The sequence below is a fragment of the Lathamus discolor genome, chromosome 7 (genome assembly GCF_037157495.1).
Source record: "Lathamus discolor isolate bLatDis1 chromosome 7, bLatDis1.hap1, whole genome shotgun sequence".
Classification (NCBI taxonomy): Eukaryota; Metazoa; Chordata; class Aves; order Psittaciformes; family Psittacidae; genus Lathamus; species Lathamus discolor.
In genome coordinates this window covers 8,618,795-8,643,133 of record NC_088890.1, presented here as the reverse complement: position 1 = coordinate 8,643,133, position 24,339 = coordinate 8,618,795, and the positions used below count along the sequence as shown (strand labels likewise).

Below are 24,339 nucleotides of genomic sequence, written 5' to 3'. Positions count from 1 at the left end.
GCTAAGCAATATTACCAGGCCTCGCCGTTTTCAGCTTATGGGCCATCTACTATCTGTAAGATATCTCTAAGTAATGACTTCCAGACTTAATATATAATACAGCATTTCACAGAGCAGTCTGTTAAAGGGCTCAGAATATCACTGAAAATCTATTAGTTTCCATAAAACTGATAACTGAGCCCTCACATTTTAAATCTTCACTCATCTGTTGAGTCTGAAAATCATAACATTTTAATGTGAACATTTTAAATGTGAACTAAATACTAATTTTAAATCTTTTTTGTTTTCTTTTATGAGTCTTTCTACACTGCCATAAAGACCAGATTTTTTTACAAGTTTTAATACTTGTTATTTCCAAACTAAGATTTTAAGACAATTATCACATGACTCACAGTACGCTTTAAATCTTGTTCTCAAGCCACTTGCAAGCTAGCCTCATAAAGTTAATTTTCTTATGTACTAGCGAGGGCTTTGGCTGTACTAGTAAATTAAATGCTTTCAGACTATTCTCTGGTCCCAAAACTAAGTGACATAACACACTATTCAGATATCAGCTCCTAGTATCAATAATAGGGGTACAAGATTCCAGAGAAGATACTACCATCTTGGCGCTCTGGAAGGTTGCATGCATTAGATAGCAAATACAGTGTTACTATTAGTAGGTACTTGTTTATCTTGTTTCTGGGTAGGGCTCTCATTGGAAAAGTCAGGAAAGCAGCATGTATTTGTACTCTTACAAGACTAGACCAGCTGACAAGTTGCTCTGTCAAACAGTTGATTCATCCACAGGCACTGCTACAGTTGAGCTGTATTAGGGTTGCATTTCTGAGATATAATATATATATATACACACACATATATATATTACCCCACATTCATTATTTGTAAAAAACATGTAATTTTGTGGTGCACACCTCAGCTGCGTATATCTTTTGAGTTTTGTACTGGAGTCCTCAATTTTGAGCAATAGTTTGCTATTCACATGAGAAGCAGCAATTTGTCCAGGTACCACACTGAGGCAATGCTGACAGTTTTTGATTGTGTAATTCGAGAGTTCTTAAAACCTTGCTTATTGTGACTATGAATATGTATTTGTATTGTTAGGTGTTTTTATCTCTCATCTATTATCAAAGATTTTTAATTGCTATCTTTGGAGTCTGAAATTTTTTGCTTTATGATCTTGGACTAAAGTTTCTTTCTGAAGCTCATGTACCAAGTTTTACTTGCTCACAAAGCAGAATATCAGCTTTTCCTCCTCCTTCAGGTAAAGAAGTAGATTTTATGTGAGTTGTATGCATTAAGCATTTTCATTCCTCTGTAAAGATGTTTTAATCTTCAAGATGCCTTAACTGGGAAACTAAGGTTATATCGCACCACTAAAAAGAACCATCATCTCATCATCTGCTGAGTTTTAAATGCCTGTGTAGATGATTTCTAGCACTGCGATCACTGTGGACTTGCTACAAAAGCATTTGGTTTTGAGTTAATCAGTCATCTTTTTGGGTTTATCAGTGATTTTTCACCTTAGTTCAGGAATCATAGAATCATAGAATAGTTAGGGTTGGAAAGAACCTCAAGATCATCTAGTTCCAACCCCCCTGCCATGGGCAGGGACACCTTACACTAAACCATCCCACCCAAGGCTTCATCCAACCTGGCCTTGAACACTGCCAGGGATGGAGCACTCACAACCTCCCTGGGCAACCGATTCCAGTGCCTCACCACCCTAACAGGAAAGAATTTCCTCCTTATATCCAATCTAAACTTCCCCTCTTTAAGTTTTAACCCATTACCCCTTGTCCTGTCACTACAGCCCCTGACGAAGAGTCCCTCCCCAGCATCCCTGTAGGCCCCCTTCAGGTACTGGAAGGCTGCTGTGAGGTCTCCATGCAGCCTTCTCTTCTCCAGGCTGAACAGCCCCAACTTCCTCAGCCTATCTTCATACGGGAGGTGCTCCAGTCCCCTGATCATCCTCGTGGCCCTCCTCTGGACTTGTTCCAACAGTTCCATGTCCTTTTTATGTTGAGGACACCAGAACTGCACACAATACTCCAGGTGAGGTCTCACAAGAGCAGAGTAGAGGGGTAATAAACCTCAAATACAAAATAAACCTCATATACAAAAAAATTCCTTACAGATTTTTTTTTTCCCCTTGGTCTGAGGCACACATGTACTCATTAAGTTGTCCCCTAAAGTAACCTACCATTTGCAGGAAGCAAAAGACATTGCTGTAGAGAGAGTGCATAGTCCATTTGCTTGTGCCAGATTTCCCATTAAAACTGTCTCTGACAATGGTATGCAAAATTTGCTATTTAAAGAACTATTTATTGCTATTTATTGTATCCTGAATAGTTTCTAATGTTCTTGCTGGGAGATCGCTATCATTTTTTAAGATCTTATTAATGTTTAGCAGATAGAGAGATAAAAATTTACCAAGAATGTATCTTACTACATGCCAGAATAGGCCTCTTAGAGCCCCTTTGCAGAACTTTCAGTCCATATTAAAAAAAAAATAAATTATTTCTTACTAATTATTGCTTGCGTCAAACATTTTAGAAGGTGTGGTTCGACTCAGAGTATGGAAATAAAGATTTCTCCCAAGGTAATGTGGTCTTATATAATTGTTAATTTTATTTCTAGAAAGATGTAATTTAATTATCTAGTCTCTTAGGTCTCTTTTTGTTTTAGCAGCCCTGACTTTGGAATTCCATGAAGTTTTTGTACTTGGTCTGTTAAAAAAAAAAAAGAAAAGTTTAGCACTTTGAATATTTTTAAAGTTAATTTGCAACTTGTCTTTCAGAATTTATACTTAGGCTAGAATTGAGCCAGCTGTGGTTGTTTTACAGACTATAGGCATTGCCTTTTTGTACATCTAATGTAATAAACCACTGCACTCTGTTCTGATACCAGGCAAGTATCTTCTTGCTTTATATATGCAAGGAGAGTAAGCAAGAAGGTTGCCTTGTCTTACATGCCTCAAAAGCTGGAGCTAATGAGAAAATTCTGAGTCCTAGGAGTGTCTAGAAAACCATAGGTTTGGATTGAGGACAAGTGATGGACCTCTAACGCTAGTATTCAAAGCCCATATCAAACCAGCTGATGTCTACTGTTGTCTGGGAGATCGTGGAGCCTGGCTGGCTGGGAGGGAGAACACTCTCAGCTTTTATATTTGGAAACTTTTAGAGCTATATTTGTAATCAGAGAGATTACAAGTAGAATCTTATTCACTCTTGAGAAAAATGCATCAGTTTGCAGAGAAAAGGCTGTAACTTGGCCTCTGGAAGGATATGAGCAGGAGAGATACAAAAGCTAAAATGACATATTTCTTTTGACAAAAATGCGTTATATTTAAACAATATATGTGTAGTTTATTGTTTTAACCTTCTTCTCTGTTCACTGTGTTCTTATGAATAAATGAAAAATATTGCCCAAGCTGCTTCATGTCACTCTATTTATGATTTGGCCATAGATCTGGAAGATAGCTTTGTAGCCAAGCAGATTCCAGCTAGACCTGCTGATATAAGAATGTCTGGTAAACAAGCGGGTGACATACACAGGTGTTCCAGTGCCAGCACAGCGTGCATCATAAAATTCTGTTCCAAGAGATGTGACTCACTCAAAACATGTGAAATTGAGAGAGAGGTCAAGGGTACAGAACACCCCTGCAAGGCTCTCCAGCTCAGCTGAAAAGAGGTTTACCCACAGGCACCTCCTTTGTTTAAATGTTCCAAGTAGGTTACAAACCTAAATGTGGTTTTTGAAAATCACTGCTATGTCAACTATTTGTAATAACTGATTCGTACTATTAGGAAAAATTAAGCCAAGAAAAAAAGTTCATGTAAAAATTCTATTTTTATCATGTATAAAGCTAACAGATATTTACTGATGATTCTTGCACTATTATGGAATTCTACACATTTTTTCATGAAGCAGTTAAATGCATTGGCATGATTTAAAAAAGAACATTGTGGCCTTTTAATTCACTTTCTATTAATCTGTTACAGTATAATAAAATTTGAATGTTATTGGAGACAGAAATTTCAAAAGTTAAAAGCTTCCAAGATTGATAGTTTAGTAAATTGGTTTAAAGTATTTTGAATTTATAACTATCATTATGTTGCTAAATAACATTGACTCTGGAATGACTGACTTCCTTTTGCAGTAAGTCAAAAATATTATGACAGCTATAGTTTTATAGTGAGCATAAAAATCAGTGAGGTAAGTTCAATGAGGTAAGGTTAGTGTTGGAATTTTTATTAACAAAAACTTTAAGTATTAGCACATGAGTTACAATTCCCATGTGTTTTCCAAAATCTGCTGGATCTGAACTGGATATTAAATTCTGAACTTTGGAGTAGTTGCTTTGAACTACCTAATTTTAATGGTAGGAGTAGGCAAAGATGTAAATTTGAATAAAACAGCTGTTAGGCAGTCGGATGCATTGATAAGCTACACATGATCAGAGTTTCTTGTGGCATATAATATTGCACAAGGATGAGTTTCACACTGCCTGAGGGAACCATTTATATCTTGGCTACAATCTCTGGTTCAGCTAAAACCTTTTCTAGTGTAGTTTGACCAGGTGGTATTACCAGGTTTCTCTTTTAAAGAGAATCTGGACTAGTGGAAAAAAAGGGATGAAAGAAAAATCAAGATTGATTAGCAGAGATGGTGGCTGGAGAAGCTATCAGGGAGGGAGGCTGGGAGCTCGTAGGTGCCATCCCTCAAGGAGCAAATAAAGGAGAGTAAGTGCATTTAATGTATTACCCTATCAGGTGGTTCTCCCATCCTTGTACAAAAGGATTGAAAAAGCTTGTATCAGTGGTTTTGAGGGCAAAGGTATGGTTCAAGGTACATACCATCGTATGAGATGGTACGAGGTGGTTTTCCTGATGTGAACGGCCAGCACTGTCCTGTGTTTATAAACCATCTAATGTTGGTTGTCTGTTTCCCTCAACTACAATGTACTCAGCTTCTTTAAACCCCAAGCCTTTTCTCAGTTCTTAAATACTGAAGTAGTAGAAGGAAGACAGTAAGATAGGTTGTCCTGTAAATAGTATAAAGCCTGTTAACTATTGGCTCTATGATAAGCTAATTTGCTGAATTAAAATGTAAACTAGAGCAACCATAATACCCAGAGTAGTAAGGGTGGGAATGTTGTTGAAATAATGCTTGAAGGTGGAATTTTTCTCTACAAAGGGGAAAAGCTAGCTAACTGACTGAAGTTTCAATTTGGAATAAGAATGTAAAGTGTATTGATTGTACAAAATTAGGTGTCTGCAGCTTCAAAATATGGCCATGTTCTGCCTTTTCTGCCTTGAATTTTACCTGGATCAGATGGTTTTGAAAGAAATGAATGTGCTGTAGTATGGATTATCAGATGCAGCCATTGCTTTGAAAAATATCATGTTTTTCATCTAATCAAATTAGACTGAAAAATGAGGGAGATAAATGATGAGGGGAGAGTTTTCATTTTATTGTTGTTCTTTAGGGGTTTTTTTTATAGTTCTGAAGTGGAGAGTACAGTTGGGACATTTTAAAGACATGTGATACCCTTTCTATACTTGTAGCTCAGTTCTAATATTTGCAAAAAGGCCCATGTGAAGATATGTTCTCTTTACTCACACCTCAGTACTTGTGTATAGAAAATAGAAGTGACGGCTTTCTCATGGTTTAAACTGGTTTTCATAATCAAAACTTAGTATATTGCATTTCACTGGGTGCATGTGGATGTATAAATACAGGCACTAAGATCTTTAACAGAAGTTTCTGTAGTGGTCATTAGGAAAGGGGAGAATGATAGTATGGAAGGGGGGAAGACTTGCTCTGGGTCACAGTGGCAAATACTGACTGCAGTGTGTGCTGGAGCAGAGGTGGGGCTACAGGAAGATTGACCATAGACTACAGTTTGCCTTCTCTGTTACCCCAAGTGTGGTGCCACAGTACACTTTGTGCTTGACTAGTAAATGTAGAATTAGGTTAAAATAATACAGCCAAACCTTTGCTTTAAATGTGTTTATGATGTAAAGTAAATGATTCTTAACAGTGAAACACAGTAGTGCTTCTTCATGTTGTACTTCCTCGTGGAGCTCCATAACACTAAAACAACTTTCATAAATGATATATATATAATATGGCATATAAGTTAAACAGTTAACAGTGGGGAACTTCAAGGAATAGACGTCACTACTGGGGCTGGTCATGAGTGGCGGGTGATGACATGAAGATTAATAAAGTTCAACTTTGAATTGGGCAATTTTTGCCACTGACATGAACTTTTCTTTCTAAAGTACAACCCAAATCTGAAGTTTTTGCAGTGTGTTGTATATTTCCAGAACAAGTGACAGAGTTTATTGTATTAAATAGTTGAAATAAGTAGTTGCTGAGGAAAAAGAAGTTAGACAAAATTAAAAGCAATTTACTTAGGCAGAGCTCTTTGAAATGCTTCATGTGTTAGCTATCTGATCTGGTTTTGCTTTATTTTTCTGGAAAATTATGGTGTTTTTCAGATTGCCAAGTTTTACTAGTAAATGTACTGCCAAAGCTTGGGAAAAAATAAGTCAAAGACTCTTAAAATTACATAGTGTTGAGTGAAAAGCCAAAGAGAGGGTTTTTGTGTACCAGAAATCCTTATACTTTCAAATATAAAAATATATAACTGAGGCTGTAAAACGACCCATATTTAATTTCCTTTCAGATTATATTTAAAATGCCATAGATTTAAAAGGAGGGGTAACAAAATGGCAGATATTTCTCATTGTGTATCGGCACGCTCCATTTAGAATACTTCATTGTTTCATTATTTTTGGGAGATGTGATTTCACACTACTATTTTCAGGGAAGAGATAATTTTTAATATTGGCAAATTCATCGTGGCTATAAATGAAGTAGTATATTTTGCTGCTTGTCTTCCACAAGATGAGGAACTGATTTAACAGCTTCTCAGTTTTACACCATCTGGACGTTCAGATTTGACTTATGAAATGATGTCATACATGCTTAGCACTGAACAGATACCATATAGTAAAAGGTCTCATGCAGTTCAGGCTGAGTGGTTTTATTTCACATTATGAGAAATGTAAAAGTCTTGGTTCCTGATTACTGTAGGCAGAGAGAAGAATTTAGGGAAGGAGAAAATGACTGACATAACCAATGTTCTTGTAAACCTCCGCACTGCATTCCTGTGAATAGAAAATAAATCTGTCCATCGAAGACCACACACAGTTTGAGTTGCTTATTCACTTTCCCAGACTGGCACTGATTCAGAGTTCTGCTTCTCTGAAAACTGACTTAGAGCACTGATTTCAGAGTGGCTCCTGTCTGTGTGTGTTAGTTTGGAGGACGATACACCTATTCTATAAAAAACACATGGACTTCATCATGTAGTAGGTGGATTTTTGAATTAGTGCTCTGCTGTATCAGCCTCAAGATATCTTGACCACTGGTTGAGGAGATACAAGAAAACAGAGATGTATTTGACAGATTTTTATTTTCTTTTTTTCTTCTTAACATTAGTGTCAGGACACAATTTAATTTGAGCCCCACAAAACACAGCTTCTGGGGACGAAGAGTAGAGAGAAAACCAGAGATGTTTCCTGTACTTGCAAGGAGAAAAGGATGACACAGATTATAACCATGCTGTGTTATAAATCATGTTACTTTCTGATCTTAAAGGTTTAGTCTAAGCTCTTACATGGACTTGGCTTAAATTATAATATCTAATGTTTAAATATCTCTATACAAAGGGGGAAAAAAGAGGGAACATCAAATAAGGTATTGTCTTATAAAAGAATAAGAAAATGTATGGTTTACAAGATTAGTTTGAATTTCCGTGATCCAAATTGATTGAATCATCAGAAATGCTATGTCAGTAACCCATGTCTATCTGCTTCTCATATTTGGGAAAGATTTTTGTTTCACCAGGAAAGTGGAATTCCTTTAAGTCAGAAATTCCTCGTAATTCTGTGGAACTCATACTCTAGCTAGAACAGTAGAGCATTTGCTTACCTGTGGTTCATTCGCAAAGGGCTGGGGAATAAGACAGTTTAACCTCCTAAGTATGACATCAGATTTGTTGTGGCTTGGAAGTAACATCATGGGCTGTTAATGGAAGTTTCAGTCACTAGCAGAGTATGTGTGGTGTAAGCCCATCTTTTAACGCTCTGTGTTGTGCCTTTGTTTAGGGAATAAAACCAATGTATTGGTCATGTTATGAGCTGGCTAGTAGTGAAAGGAAATGCAAAAAGGTTCAGTCGTGTGGGGCTCTTTGTATAAACAGCTGTATGAGGACAGGATTGAGTCTGAGAAATGAGTGGACAGGCCTCTGCTCCCCTTTCACACACAGATTGTCACTCACAGACTTGGACTTCAGCACCACTCAAACTACCTTCTTGTGTTCCCAAGCTTTAATGCCTAAAATCCCCATTCCTGAGTTGAATCCCTGAGCTGTGATGACAGGGTGTGTGGGAAGAAATTGGTGAAGAAGAGTGAGAATTGTCTGCTTGATCCTGAGGGTGGGGACTGGATAGGTAGAGAAGAAAAGGCTATTGACTCAGAAACTGCCTGGTTCAGCCAAGCAGAACATAGCATGTGTGAGCTACTGTGTTATCCCAGTCACTAGGGAACAGTATCACTGCTTTGTTTATGAGTGGGTCTAATCACCCTCAACTCCCTTTGACTTCAAGCATTAAGCTTCTGCCTAGTGGCAGTTGGAAAATGAGACTGCAGTGACTGACTGAAGAGAACCCCTTTTGGAGTTCCCACCGCAATGTTATGATGAGCTCCTCAGCTGCAGCTTAAAGGCCCAACAGAGATTTTTTTGATTTGACTTAAGGGATTGCTTTCAGACACGAAGCAAACAAGTAATTAAGTATAAAGAAGATGTGGTAATGAGTTTCAGATGAGGCGTTTTACGTTTATTAAAAGAAGTCCAAAAGTTTGCTGCTGCTACTATTTCGTATTTTCTAACTTAAAAAGTCATCTTTGAATGTCATACTGCATGCTGCTTACAAACTGCAAGATCCAAATACTGTATTATTGTAAAAAAAAAAGTCTTAAAAATAAAATAAATCCAATAGAATTCCTCTCTCACCTCCCTCCCCACCCCAGTGTATAGAAAAGCAATGAGCCATTTTAAGAGCAGGCAGAACATGCATTTTGAGATCCAATAGATCATCTAAATTGGTCCCAAACCAAGTTTTAAAATGGCATTGCAAGGACTTCTGCTTTGAATAAATTTAACATTACAAAACTTGGAATATAAGTAAAATACATTTGCTGATTGTTTTGTACTGAACTAATATTCTAATTAACTAGGAAAATAAGTGCTTAATGGAGATGATCCTTTCTGACTAGTCAAACTGCAGAACTTAAAAATGCTAAACTAACATTTATGCCCTTTCAGTTACTTTCATCTTTCTTTTTATTATAAATTTATTTGTAATAAATTCAAATTTCTATGTAACATAAACTTTAAACCCTTGTTCTCTATTTTCTGACATTTGTATGTTTGAAATTTGGATTAGTGAATCTAAAATTTCTCACTTGTCTGACTTCCTGCAGCTCTCTTTAGACGGAAAATTACTGTAGACTGCCACATCATATATTTTCAATCCAAACCTTGTCTTCTTGATGGCCTGCCTTGCAGCCAAAACAAGCTTGTGTGGGTCCACCTAATGTGAACACCTCAAGGTTTCAGAGCTGCAGAAGAAAACAGCATCAGAAGAATGGCCTCTATTCAGGGAAACCCGTCTTTGTAATATCAAATGATTGCACTCTCTTTATCTTAGTTCTCTACTTTGCTTGAAATTATAACGTCATTCTAATGGTTTGCAAACCTTGCAAAGGCTCTCCATGCCTGTGCTGCTACCTCCGTGTGCTTTCTGAGCTGCATACTGTCTTTCTCTCTGGGTGGAATGGAAGGGCAAATGTAGAAGTAGGTCTATGGCAGTATTTTTAGTATCTCTTCTCCTGGACTTGTTTTGATGTGTTAACCAGCCTTCTAGAAAAACAAAATATTTCACTAAGAATAAACTCCTTGATTTCCATACCCCAGGCTTGAATTTGGGAGTTTGAGGCTGCACAATGAATGCAGAATTGAATCTGTAATGTTAAAGGCTGAGTTGGTTTTGTTGATCGTGTATGATGTTTAAAACTGCTGACAAAATTTCATGGGTATACTATGTTTTCTTGCATTATTTTATTTACAAACTAGACTTCAATAATATAAGATTCACATTAAAACAAACAAACCCCCGTCTTTTGGTCTTAAAAAACTTGAGATATGATGAAATCTGTTTTTTTTTTTGAAATACTGATGATTAAAACCAAACATACTTGGTTGTTTTAATGAACTGCGATGTCTACTATCTTATTACAAAGCTGCCTTTTATTACAAAGGTATTAAGAGTAGAATTTATGTGATAAGTAATTCTTCGGCATTAGTGAATGAAGTTCTGCCCCTTACCCTCACAGCATATTTTAGATTAGACAAAGAGATAGATAAACATTTTAAACTAGAGATACACGTTCTAGTTCAGTTTAATTTCTATTCCTCCCCACCCTTTTTACAATTCTTCTCTATTTATCTATGCAACTTAGCACACCGTCATACACTTTTTTTTTTAAACATTCGTGTAGGAATAATATTATTTGCTTTTTCAATTTCAATGAAATATTTAATTTTTCACTTTGCTAATTATCAAGGTCAGCAAAGATTGCTTGCATCATAATTTGAGCTCTTTACATTCTACAGTCAGGATCTTTATATTCTTGAATTATTACAGTATTAATTCCTAATTGTCTTGATCTTTTCTACTATATAAAAAGCTACACCATTAGAGCTTGCAAAACTTCATTTTCCAGCTTGTGGTTTTACCTTATGGCTTCACCTCCACCATCACAACATTGTAAGGCAGCTTAAGCGTTTGCTTTATTCCAATCTATTGTCGTATTTTAATGTAAGGAAGCAGTGATGAGGTACCTTACTTTGAATATCTTTTTTGGAAATTATTGAGAGCCTATAGTCTGTATAGTATATTAGAAGTTCTCAAAGACTGAATCAGTGAGCATCTTGATAGTGACTGCTTCCTTTCCTCTTCACAGTGTGAAGAGTAGCTCCTTGTCATTTTGGAATTAGACCTTACATTGTGGTAACTGCTTCAGGCACTGCTTATGTAGAATGGTATTATTAATAAAGGTACTAGAAATTTGAAGCTGTGAAGTAGGATTGTTAAATCTACTTGAAAAACCTGCTTTCCTGTCAGGCTCTTTGTTTCTTCCCCTATTTTGACATTTTCTGTATGTTTCTGTGTGGGTCTGTGTTCATACGCCTGCTGCTGTGGCCATGTCTATCTGTCTGCTTTGTGTGTACTTTCCAGTTTCTTGATTATACTCCCCAAAAAGCTATTCCCTTCTTCCTCCGTTTCATTGAACAGGTACCCTGTGATTTAGATTTTCCTTTTTCTTTCCACTTTTTTCTTTGCCTCACAGAAAGTTTTTTTGTTTCTGGTATTTATGCTGCTGTCCTTGAATGTGGTTGCTGCTTCCCCCCACCCCCATAGTGGAGGAGAGTCAGCTATTTTTCCCCCTTGTTTACAAATGCTTTTATGAGTACCCAAGCTTCTAATTGCAATTAGCAGTAGAGCTGTTTATAGAAACAACTGTATACAAATGGTAACCAGTATCAAGGGATCTACGGATTTTTTCCAGACCACCGGCAAGCATTTGCCTGACCGTAATTTGGGAACTGTTTGAATTGTGTTAGGAGAACAATAAAATTGTGTGCTTGAGCTTTTATAAAGAAAGCAGTGAAAAAATTGAGGCTGCATACACCTTCTGGGCTGTTAGAATGCTTTTGATTTTTTTTTCCCTTTTTTTAGTTTGTTTTCTTTTAGGGTTTCTAAAGGAAAAACCTGTTATGAAATGCACAACAGTTTGGTGAGGTTCTTTAATAAGACATTTCTGCTTAGGAAAATCCTTAGGATATCCCTTATTTTGGTTGACAGGGATTTGTTCTTATTACAGCAAAATACAGTAAGGCCCATTTGTTGAGAGACATATGCAATATACAATGGAGAAAAGTGAAGAACCTTACAATTTCCTTATTTGCCATGTATTTTTTCAATTGTCTTTCTAGATTGCTGATCTGTGCCCAAACCTTTGTAGTGATTGTGGTATCTGATAGCCAGCTTCATGGCTTTAATGGGCAAAATAAATACAGAATACAAAACATTATTTTCGATGAGTTCTATATTTCATAGGTCAAGGTGATTTTCTTTTTGAGTCCTTTATGCATGTTACGGCTTTTTTACTGCTGTTTCGTATTTTGACTATTGTACTTCTTTTCATTCATGTTTTGGTGCTAGAAGTGCTTTCATTTTTTTATTCCATTTTAATAAATAAAATAACCTTTTACTTGTAGATGAAGTTGGAAAATCTACATAGAAAAAACCTCCAAAACATTTCTTAAGTGACAAAAAAAGGGGTAATTAATAAAATTAAATAAAATATGTTAGTGACCTTTGTAAAACCAAACCATGTTTGATTTACTTACTATAGGTTGATGCCTTGCGATTACGATTGGAAGAAAAAGAAACCTTTCTGAATAAAAAAACAAAACAACTTCAAGACCTCACAGAAGAGAAAGGAACCCTGGCTGGAGAGATTAGGGATATGAAAGACATGTTGGAAGTTAAAGAAAGAAAAATTAATGTCCTTCAGAAAAAGGTAAGAGCACTGATGAAAGGCTACACTGTAAAACTTTTGAGGTGTATTTATTTCTTATACCATATTCATTTTAATACGTTAAAAAATGCAAGGAATAATTTTATAATAGTCAAGTAGTTCTGTAACTGTTACTGTTCAAGTAGCTCTTTCCCATGGGATCATTTCTATAGTATTATGTCTTAATCATATTACGTCATAAAAATATTAGGTTGCATAGTTTCCACAAAATTATTTTAACTAAATGAAAGTCCTAAAAATTCTGACAAAACTTCTTATTTCTCAACATGAGGGATTCTGTTATCCTTACTAACACTGATTACTTCTCTTTCCAAGTAATGTAAATAAAATGTGTGGGACTGCTCAAAGATTAGGATACTGCTTTTTCTTCTTTAATGACTTTCTTCTAGGGGGTGGGGAAGAAATCTAATTTAAGTTAGTTATCTGCTTTTCCTGTGAGCTAAAGATGTTGAGAAGGGATGCTCTCTCTGAAAAGCCTTATTAGTCTTATTTCTAATTTTCCACAGATTTAGCTAACTGTATTTACTGTGTTTGGGAAGTTGGATTTAATCATTATAGTTTCCACGTGGGGGTGGGAAGGGAATTTCCTGGAAAGAAAGCTCTGCCAGAGTTCTGCATACAGTAGTAGAGTGTGGGTGTTTATTTATCATAGCCTTTTTCTCACACTCACAAAAATATTTATGCTAGCAGGTATGTTCTCTGTGTGTCATTTGTATCACTATGTAGATGTGCTCGTGAGCATACAGACAAATGGAGAAAAAGTTCTTGCATCACATACATTTTACTGTTCTCTCCTCCTCTCACAGCCACCCAAAATAATGGCTACTCCTTACTCTCTATTATTATGGAGGTAGTTCATATTACTGTGTTTTTTCTCCAGGATTCATATGGGGTTCACATGGTCCAGCTCTGCTTCTGTCTGCAATTGGTTAAATACAGTCCTAAAAAAGCTAAGTCCTTATTTTCCAGAAACTGAGAAGACTGCTTTTTCAGGACTAGGAAATAAGGCCTATCAAAACTGCAGTATCTTTAATCTTATTTCTGAATGTTTGCCTTGTTAGCAGTGCTGATGATGTAAAGTTAGGAAGATCCAAGCCCTTTACCCTGTACTGAATGCCCATTAGTTTTGGACATCACTTGAGAGTTTCGAAGAAAAGAATGCATCTTTTCTGATGGTTTGTATTCTAAAAAGCCCCTAAACACACCAACAGTGTGTAGTTTGTCTTGTATTTATATCTTGAGGAAATGGATCAGTTAGAGGAATGTGGATTTAGTGATCTAAATTGTGGGATGAATGTAACTTATCACAGAGCTGTCAGCACTCTCTGTGAAGGCTGTATGCTCAGTAATATTCAGCATAATGTGTTTTTTCTGGTTTTACTACATTATGGCTGTTTAATTGGGGCTTGCAGATGGTCTTGCCTCTTTTGCACCTGTTTCTTAATGAAAATAATCAGTCTTAAACTGCACTAAATCATAACTACATGTTACAGCATCATAAGTTCTAGTATACAATGTGATAAATCTGCTAACTATTAGGTGCAAAATCAGAGTTAGCGCTAAACTGATTCTTTAAAACTGAAGTAGCATGTGATTTATTTATTTATTTTTTTAGTTTTTTATTCAGGTAAATATGCTTCATCAGGAACTTCTAAGTTCAGGTTTTTCTGCTATGGACTAAATACTGGGTTTACAGAGAGAAAAATGCATTCTGCCAATTACTTAAAAGTAAAAATAGTCATTTACATCATGTAAAAATTATGTGTCAATTTGCTTCTCTGATGCATTTTTAATAACCACAGTATCTTAATACGTAGATGTTAGCATGCCCCAGAATGCTAATATCAGATCATCACTACACAGAATTTGTTTATAGGAAAAAAATATAATATTTGGAAAATAACATTTTTTTAAATTACCATTAGGTCATATTTTCAGCTTTTACTTGTGCCGTACTTCCAGTGTAGTTTGGAGATAAATTCACTCACAGATAATTTGGCTAGAGAAAAATTTGATTGAAATATTGTCCTGCTCTACTTTCTCCTGTTATTTAAGTAAATCCAGAGTATGACACATTGAAGGATGCTCTCACTGTTTACTTTTCATGTGTCTGGTGTACAATTCTGAAGTAAAAAATTCTGCATGTCACCAATGGAGATCGAGGTTTTTAAATTAATCTGGAAAAAAAAAAGTAATATACCTAAAAATAAAATAACCCAAGTGTTCAGCTTCATTTTGGCAGTGCTTATTAGATCATGACCTCCCACGGTTGTCCTCCTTGAGCATGCCAGTGTTCTTGGCAGCAGATGCAATCTCATCTCTGGACCACAATACTTACATGTAGAAAGGAAGATGTTCGGTGCCTGTCAACTGTTTTTCAAGAAGCTTTCCTGGCTTTGTGCCTTTCTGTTCTACATAACTTTATCCTCACTGCATGAAGTCATGTGTCCTAGGACATTCATACCTCACAGAGTCTTTATGTTCTGTCAAAAGCAAAGGGAGCACAGCCCTTTTTTATCCATAAGCAGATTGTTCATTCAGACGTGTGTGTTATTTCATAACTATGTTGGGCTGTATGTAGTAGTAATTCTTAGTGCTGTAGTATTCTTATTGTAATGTTTTTGAACAGTCACTTTTCAGGGATTTTCAGATAATTCAGATAATCCAGTGTGGTGGATGCTGTGCTTTAAGGTTAAGATTGTCCAATGTACTTTTTTTCTTTCTAGTTTTGACAACATACATTTCCAATAGCAAGCATATATAAGAAAAAATTTTGATGGAAAAGTTTTCACTATATATATATATATATATATATATATGTAAATAATTTTATCCTTTACTTGAATCTAATTAGGCTTTTATCCTTACTCCTTGCTGGATTGCACGTCTCTTGCATTCCTCCAGTTTTTGCTCATTTTCTCCTTCTGACCTTTTGTCCATTTCTTCCACTATTGTTTTTGCTTCAAGTGATGGCAGCCAGACATTTGTGTGTGGTGTGTCTATAAGTTAATTTGTTCCCATCATGCATATATATGTGGAGGATTCAGTGGTGGAAAAGCAACATGGGCTGTTTCATAGAGAATTAGGAGGTGAAACTATTACTGGGCCTTCTAGTGGATTGTCCTGCCTTCTGTCTTAACTGCATGAAAACCCTTCTGAAAGTGAAGGAATTGCTTTTAATTTTTCATCTAGTTCTTGCTAGTCACTGGATTCTCTGATTATAATGTTATAATGCTTGTGTACATTTTTTTTTTTTTTATGCAGGCCAAAATTTTGTATCTGCATATTTTTAGCCTGGAGAAGGCTGCGTGGAGACCTCACAGCAGCCTTCCAGTATTTGAAGGGGGCCTATAGGGATGCTGGGGTGGGACTATTCATTAGCGACTGTAGTGACAGGAGAAGGTGTAACGGGTAAAAAAACTTAAACAGGGGAAGTTTAGATTGGATATAAGGAGGAAGTTCTTTACTGTAAGGGTGGTGAGGCACTGGAATGGGTTGCCCGGGGAGGTTGTGAATGCTCCATCCCTGGTGATGTTCAAGGCCAGGTCAGACAAAGCCTCGGGTGGGATGGTTTAGTGTGAGGTATCCCTGTCCATGGCAGGGGGGTTGGAACTAGATGATCTTGAGGTCCTTTCCAACCCTAACTATTCTATGATTCTATGATTTACTTTTGATAGGAGAACTTGTGAATAACCAGTGATTTTAGTGCCTTAATTTATTGATGCAAGATAGATGTCTACGTCTCTCTCCACTCAGCCTGAAGTGCTTTGCTCAGCCTAAAATAATATTTGTTTTAATGGTTGTATTCAAGTAATTGAAGAAGGAAGAATTTGTATATAGTACTTAAAAATAGTTCTGTCAGTAATAACCTGAACCCGAGAAGGAAGGAATATGGAACTTGGAAAGATGCAATTTCTAATTCAATGTTCTTTCTGTTGTGAACACTACTCTTATCTGCCATGTTGAAAAATACAAAGGAGAACCAAAGCAAACCTAAAGAAGTTCCCTTTCAAAGGTGGAGTGGTTTCTTCTCTTTTCTGGATAGTTGTTATACTTGGATGACAGGACAGGTTCTGTTGAGGGCTCCCTACCAAAGGTGTGGAAGAAATAAAAACAGTGGCAACAAAACAGCTGGTGAGCCCCACAGACTGGCATAGGAACACACATAAGGCAAGATACTGCAGAAAAAAGTAATGGGCAGGTAATTATCTAGTGATGCATTGTCCTCCCATGCAGTGGTTTTGGTGTAATTCTTGACAAGATTGAGAAGTCGATGCACTATTCAATGTAATTTGCAGGCTTAAGGGAGGCCCAGCATGGGAACAGCATGCATTCAGAAGATTTGGATCAAGGTAGATTGGCATGGAGTAATAATAAACTTATGTCGATGTCAGAGGTGCAATATTACTTAATATTTCTTTCTTTTAGAATCTTTGGCACCACTGTTCCGTTTTAGTGCCAGTAAAGTTGGGTATGCTGTTTTAATAGCCTTGTTTAACCTGGCAAAGCTAGTCTTACACCTCATATCTGTCAGTTTAGCATGCAGAGGGGCAGACCTCAGAAATCTTTATGTATTTCTTACCAGAACGTGCAAGTTCTATGAATATGGCCAAGTTGTAGGCTGAAGGGAAGAAGTGCTGAACTGGATGATGATTCTTTCGTGTCCCTTTTTGCTCCCAAGTTTTTCTTTCATACAGTGGCTATGCTGGTGTGTTTTGTGCTCTAGTAATCTGTAGGTATTTTAAGAAACAATTATATACTATGGAGTATGAGTCTCAGTGTTGAAAACAGTAGCTGTTGAGACAAGAACAGTGTAGAGGATGTAGACCTGGATCATATTAGGACAACAGCTTGTGGAAATTCTTTTGTGAGGACTGTTATAAAAGAACACCATGTAAAGGGGGCTAATATAATATTCTAGTTTGACTTGCAACATAACTTTTCATGTAAAATGTTACAGTTTCCATCTTTAATAGTTTAAGCTTTGTGATTGATGAAGTGCTACGTGACTAAGGGCCCTAACGTACCAGCTAATTAGCATCTGTAGGAAATGTTATAAAGTCTTAGCTCTCATGTAATAATTGGAATCTGTACTTGGAGTGTCTGGACTGTGCACACTAGGTGATATTGTCCAGTTTGTGTTAAATTAAAATGTGTTGTGTAATCAATTGTATGCTTTACTGTCAGCTGTCTTCTAAAAATGAGGAAATTTGCATATGGTCAGGTTAGGAATATACTAATGTAAGCAGATGAGTCCTACTCTTGTACTTAGAAATTTGCATCAATATTATTGCTTGATGCAGGAATTCTGCCTGAGAACACTGCTGAGATTGAAACTTCTGAATCCAGATTTGTCCAGGAAGGCCTAAGAGACCAACTTCTTTCATCTGGTCTCAACAAGTAGAAAGTGCAAGCACATTGTTAAAAGAAGATGCCTTTGAATTTTTTTTTCTTTTTTTCATGGTTAATCAGTTGGGAGCACATTTTTGTAATCCATAAAGGGGTCATGGTGGCATGATGAAGGATGTGATTATTAACATTTCAAATTCTATTGGACCATTATAAGTGGGCTGTTATGTGAACTGGGGTTTCACAGTTACAAAATCAGAGTTCTATTGTGTTTCTGGAGTGTAACAACAAATTCTGAACTAATTCATTCTAAAGAACAGATCAATGTTCTGACTGCAGATTGCCAGTGTTAAAAAAATTAGGGAGACATTCTGGTGTAACATGAAAGTTTCTATGTTTCAAAGCCGCTATGGCAACTTTTGGTTTGTGTAGTACATTACAAAAGATGGTTCTTATGCTCAAGAAAGTGAAGAAATATTGTCTGTACCTTGTCCTGGTGTTAAGAATCATGTCTAAGCTGGTCTCCTCTTTATCGATGGCACCTGGCAAAGGCTGGAGATGTTCGATACCAGCTGTTTGGAAGAATTCTGAAGTGTCACTGGGTTTCACTATTAGCATCTGAAAGTACAAACATATCTTAGTTTAGTGTAATTATTCCCCCAGTTGGAGGGGGAAGCATCTGTTCTTTGGAATGAGCTTCACTTGTCAGAAAATATTACAAGAAACAGCATGTATGCAGTTTTTGAAGAAACAGGGTCAAACTGCAGTGGGTCAAACTAGTCTATGTCATGTACCAATGATAACCTGTTTGCATGTTTGCAAATCGTAGTTGCATTTTAAAATCCTAAAGGTTAAATTTGGCTGCCTTTGTATGCCACCTATGGAAAACTGAGCATCTTGGATATATGATTTAATTCATTTGGGAGCTATAGGGTGAGAGATTGTTAGTGAAAGGGAAAAAAAGTACTAGTTATTTGAAGAAATAGGCTGAAATAAGTGCTTTGAAGAGATGCTGTCATATATTCATGTTTATGTAATTTCTAGCACAGTAGTATGATACTATACATACAGCATTAACTTTCTAAATGTAGTTATATATATAGGAAGGAGGCAATCAGTTGTAAGATCTAAGTTATGTAGTACAATATATGAGAGAGAAAAAAGATCACTGTTTTGGAAGTAGAAAATGTGTATGCATAGATCACTTGTATTCAGAATTTAAAAGATAAATCCTGAAGTGTAAATCATATAAGTTATCCCAGATCAAATATGCTTGCTAGTTTTGAGAGGGTTCTTTACACACAGCTCAAATGTAGAGATTTGAATAGTTCAAGCCTCAGGTTATACATAGCATACAGAAGTGCTCTTAAAAACAATATGCCATTTGCAAAGTAGGACTGAAATTAATGAGATACTTACATAAGGGTTTCATACTGCTAGTGTGACACCAGTGCTACTGGCGAGGAAGGAAACTGCCATTTGGCTCTGAAATGTCAATACTAATTAACGAAGTCATCTTTAAATAAGATCCCAAGTTTTATTCATGCTGAGAAAGCAGCCAACTCACGTACTGGGAATTTAAGCTGTCTGAAGTGTAGTATTTTCTTTTCAATAGAGTTGGAGGAAATTTCTTTTGAAGTGTGAAAGAGCTAAATTATGTATAGTGTGACTGGGCAAAAATAAAGTAGAAGCTGTCATATTTGGGAGGTACAGAAGAACACAAAGGAATTATTTAGGCAAATGGAAGACTAATTATGTATCTGAAAAAGAATGAGGGAGAATCAGAATTGGTAAGAGAAGAAATGTATTTTTCTGTGAAATAGTCTTCCAAGAAATGTAATAGAAGTCTGCTGACTGGGATTAAAAATGCTAAGGGAAAATGCTGGTGATTGCGAGGAGAGTGTGTGTTCATGTGACTCACTGCTCTGACTACTGCATCTTTGAGTGGCAGCATGGCTATTCCCTGACTGTCTCAATACAACAGATTCAGCTGGTTTTATACCTGCCAGCTGTTTACCGTTTAGTCCTTGACAACTGATTTAAATGATACAAAATCAGATCGTTCAAAATGTACCCTATGGATTGAAGTTTTGCAGAAACCCTAAAGACTTGCATGTCTTGTTTACATGGTAACCTTTTTCTTGAAAGCTCTTTAAAGCTCCATGCTCCAGGTGACTGATTTGTGATAGGGAGGAAGGAGGTTGGGTGGCTTTTCACCTTTTCTGACTGACAGACATTGAGAAGGGGGATTCATAGGATTCATTGAGAAGGGGGATTCATCACAATGCCTGTGAATCAGCAGGCATTTCTCTGTTGATGTGCTAACTGAATATAGGAAGTACTCCTTGCCAGGCTCCAAAATTTAGACCCACTGGATTAGATTTCCATTTAAGATGTATTTTGTAGTAGAATAAATACATGTATGTTAAAAGCATAGCTCTAGCTTGAGAATATATAAGGTGAAAAGCTGGGACTATGTTGCCAAGTAATAGTTTAACTAAAGCAATAGTGTTTTATTCTGTACATCATATTTTGTTACATGGCATAACTGTGGTGACACCAATATTGGTAGAGATGTATAATTCATATCTTTATACTTTGGGAGACATAAATTGTCACCTTCAACATAATCCTTTGTGAAGCTGAGACCTGTGCATCCTGTCAGGCCTAGTGTATTTGAAGAAGCTGTATATACTTTTTAATGCTTTGTGCACAGCAGGAAAAACTGTTGATGCTATGAACTTGGGGAGATTTTTGTTAATGCTGTAATTACTTGCTGCTCAGGTAAAGTGAAGATGTTATTTAAATAACTGAGCAAACAAAATGTTTGTGTATTATTTTTTTATTTTCCTTTGAACTCGTGCATCATTCATACTGGAATTTGGTGTGTTAAAACTAAGTCTCAGAAACAGTTCAAAGTTTACTGAAATTGTCTATATGTAAAGAATAATGATACATTTTAATCCTAAATAAATGGCTTATATAATTCTATATCATGGTTATAGTACACTCTTTCAGATGTGTTGCTACTAGGTTTTTATTAATGAACCTTATTCCTTTTTAACATATTTTAGCTAAAAATTGGTAGGAAGTTGCATGTCATAGTTTTATGAAATACTTTTAAATCTTGAATGATTCAGAAATTGTACATTTCATTTATGACTTTAAGCGAATTTTGAACTGAGATTAATTTTTTTTTCATAGTATGATGCATGAAATATTAGGCAAGTAGTGATTAAATAACTTGATAATGTGATAAACCATCCTGACATTATCCTGAAATAAGAAAGTACATCCCACTGCTCTTGTTCATCTCCTTGCTAGGATACGTAGTTACAGCTGATCTGCAACTTGACTGAATGTATTTCCAAGTTTGTTATATCTGGAAATAAAAAGAAACATTTCCTAATAAATATAAAAAGTAAACATATAGATTAGCAGTTGTTTTTTACCAATTTTGCAGTATATTGGATTTCTACCCTTTTATTGGTATAGAATCAAACACCTTAATTTATGTATTGCTAGAGCTTCTTGACATTGGCAGTCATCCTCCGTGGTGGTATTCCATTGCTGTCCATATGACAGAGCAGTCTATACTAGAGACTCTAATAACTTAGTAAATTGGATATTTTATCACTTTTGCAGAAGCACCATCCCTCCTCACCTTTGAGTGGAGCTCTTACTGGCTTTATGAAATCATGAAATTCAAAGCCTTAAAAGTACACATGCAGATAAGTTTAATGGTAATAATAAATGAGAATTGTTATCTTCATACTTCTCCCTTCATATTATTGTTACCATATGTAGCCAGAGCTAGTGGTGCCAGGTCAGTCAGATTGCTTTGATAATTTTCTTATTTGCAAGTACTATGTATTTTCTGGTGGCAGAATCAGCAGTGGTGTGTTTGAATACAAGTAGAATAAATCCAACTTTAGAATGGAATCTGAATCTAATTAATTTCCTTCTAGGCACCTGACTTCAATTTTTAATGCCTAGCTAGGCACAGTGCTAAGATCAAAGTGAAATAAAGAGAATGGAGTAAAGCAGTTCTTGAAAATTAAAAAGGAAAATGGCATATCATTGCATAATCTTTTATATATGAAAGAAGTACTGGGCCTATTTGCCATTCACTTAGGAATAAATCTGCAGTAAATTTACTAGCGGTAATTGTGCCACTGTAAAATCTTATTTATCCAGGAGAAAAATCAGGCCCACCATATTTATTGCCTAAAAGATGCCTTGATACGACAGCAGAAATATCCATTCAGGTCTTCAGACAGGCACAGAGTCTGGAGCCTGTCTTTACTGCTCTGTGTTTAACCCCATGCCAGAGTGACTGTACACCACGGGAACTTCTGGGCGTTGTTCTCTGTAGTGCATACCGCTGATCTTGACTGTGGGTGAGAAGCTGCTAAAGGTACACGTGAATCTGTAACCTCTTCTTAAAGCAGCTGCTTGTTGATAGAGAGTACTAAGAGCATGTAAAATTACATTTTAGATTTGAGTGAAATACCTGCTGCGACCTATCCAAAAATCTTAATCTGTGGTTAAATCTGTATTTTTGTTGTGGCTGTCCTGGGAGCCATAAATAGTTTGATTTGAATGTTTATTTTAAAAGAAATAATCCATGACTTTGGGGAGTTTTAAATGTTTTGCATGTCAGGAGGCAGATGTGATAGTAAGCAGCTGAACAAATGTGAAGAACTTCAAAGTATAGAATTTAGACTACATGTGAAGGTAATAGAAAACAGGAATTGGATAATTTAGTTGCAAAAGAGTTCATCCCTGTGAACTGTCCATGGGAGCTAGTCTTGTACCTTGTGTTAGATTTACAAAACATTATTTCTTTCATGACATTTTACATGTTCAGCAATTGTTAGCACTCTTGAACTGTTCTCGAGTTTTATACGCTGTCATTTTATGTAATGTAATATAATTCATCCTCTGCCTTGGAATGTATGAATTGCAACACCTTCCATGAGTCCCTGTAAATTATTCTAACTTTGGAGAAGGAGAAGAGAAGCCACCTCATAGACAGCAAGCTGCAGGCAGGGCAGCAAAATGAACCAGTCCATGCCATCACCCTTGTGAACTGCCTTCCCTTGTTAAGGTAGGCGCTTTTCTCCTTTGGGCGTGTTGTAATGTTGACAGCAGTGTTTAATGGTGACAAATACATCTTACTGAGACCTGCTTTACAGTTCATGCTGCAGGACATTTCTTGGTAAAGGCTAAATCTGGTTTTTTTGGAGGAGGGGGTTAGGTATGGGGAAAGGTTGGGCAGTGTTGCAGCCACTGACTGCTTGTCACTGTACCTTAACTGTTCTGCTGCAAAACCTGTCAAAATACCCCAAACCCACAAAAAAGCATAGGAACAGAACTGGAAGATTTGCTTGGCTTTTGATTAAATTTTAATGCACTATTTGCAGACCACTGGATTGACACTCTTAGACTACTTGTACTGATGCTAAAATAAAAATTCTCTGAGTACAGCAGCAGAATATAATCTTTATATGTGCTTGGTTCTGGAAAAAGCTCTTCCCTGTCTGACAGCTTTTTAGCACTGAGCTGACCATCATTCAATCATTTAAAAAGTCCAGACTGTTTATAATATCTATCATCTGAATGGAAGACACTGAAAATGAAAGTGTTGTCAGACTATTGTAGCTTCCTTGTTAAGCAGTGCTGAAGTTTTTTGAAAGAATTTTAGTCATTTAAATGTGCCTCTTGGAGAGAATGCCTGATGAAAATTAAGATATGTAATAATTTTAATGTGTGCAGAACTACAAAGATGAAGTAGTCAATGTGTAATATATTTTGATACAGCCATCATCTCTAAAGGCTTCAAAGTGTTCTTAACTGAAAACTCCTAACATGCCACTCTTCTGAAGGTTTTATTTAGTGTCTGTCAAACCCACAATGGAGAGGGGCATGTTACAGGTAGTAACAGAAGCGAACATGGAGCTACAAAGGCTTAATGCTGTGCTAGAGAAAACTGCCTCTGACACTTGCTGAAACTTCTCACCATCCTGTGTAATTCTTTGAGATAAACTTTTAAATATCTGGCATTAAAAGAACAAAAAAATACATCAAAGAAAAAAATATTACAAGTGTGTTATCAATTCTAGTATAGTACGAGGTTAATGTCACTGACATTGCAATAGCAGATGACCTCCAAAAGCATTATCAGGATATTAAAATGAATTTTCCTGTAATTGCCATAGGAACAATTGAGTGTTCTTAATAGGT

General features: G+C 36.3%; 1 protein-coding gene across 1 annotated transcript in view; it reads left to right on the top strand.

Annotated features, from left to right (window-relative positions):
* Nucleotides 1-24,339, top strand: part of ERC2 (ELKS/RAB6-interacting/CAST family member 2) — a 491,439-nt gene that overhangs the window by 144,898 nt on the left and 322,202 nt on the right. Inside the window, exon 7 of the mRNA XM_065687581.1 lies at nt 12,559-12,726. Within this exon, the coding sequence (XP_065543653.1) occupies nt 12,559-12,726 (168 nt within the window). The remainder of the gene's footprint in view (nt 1-12,558; nt 12,727-24,339) is intronic.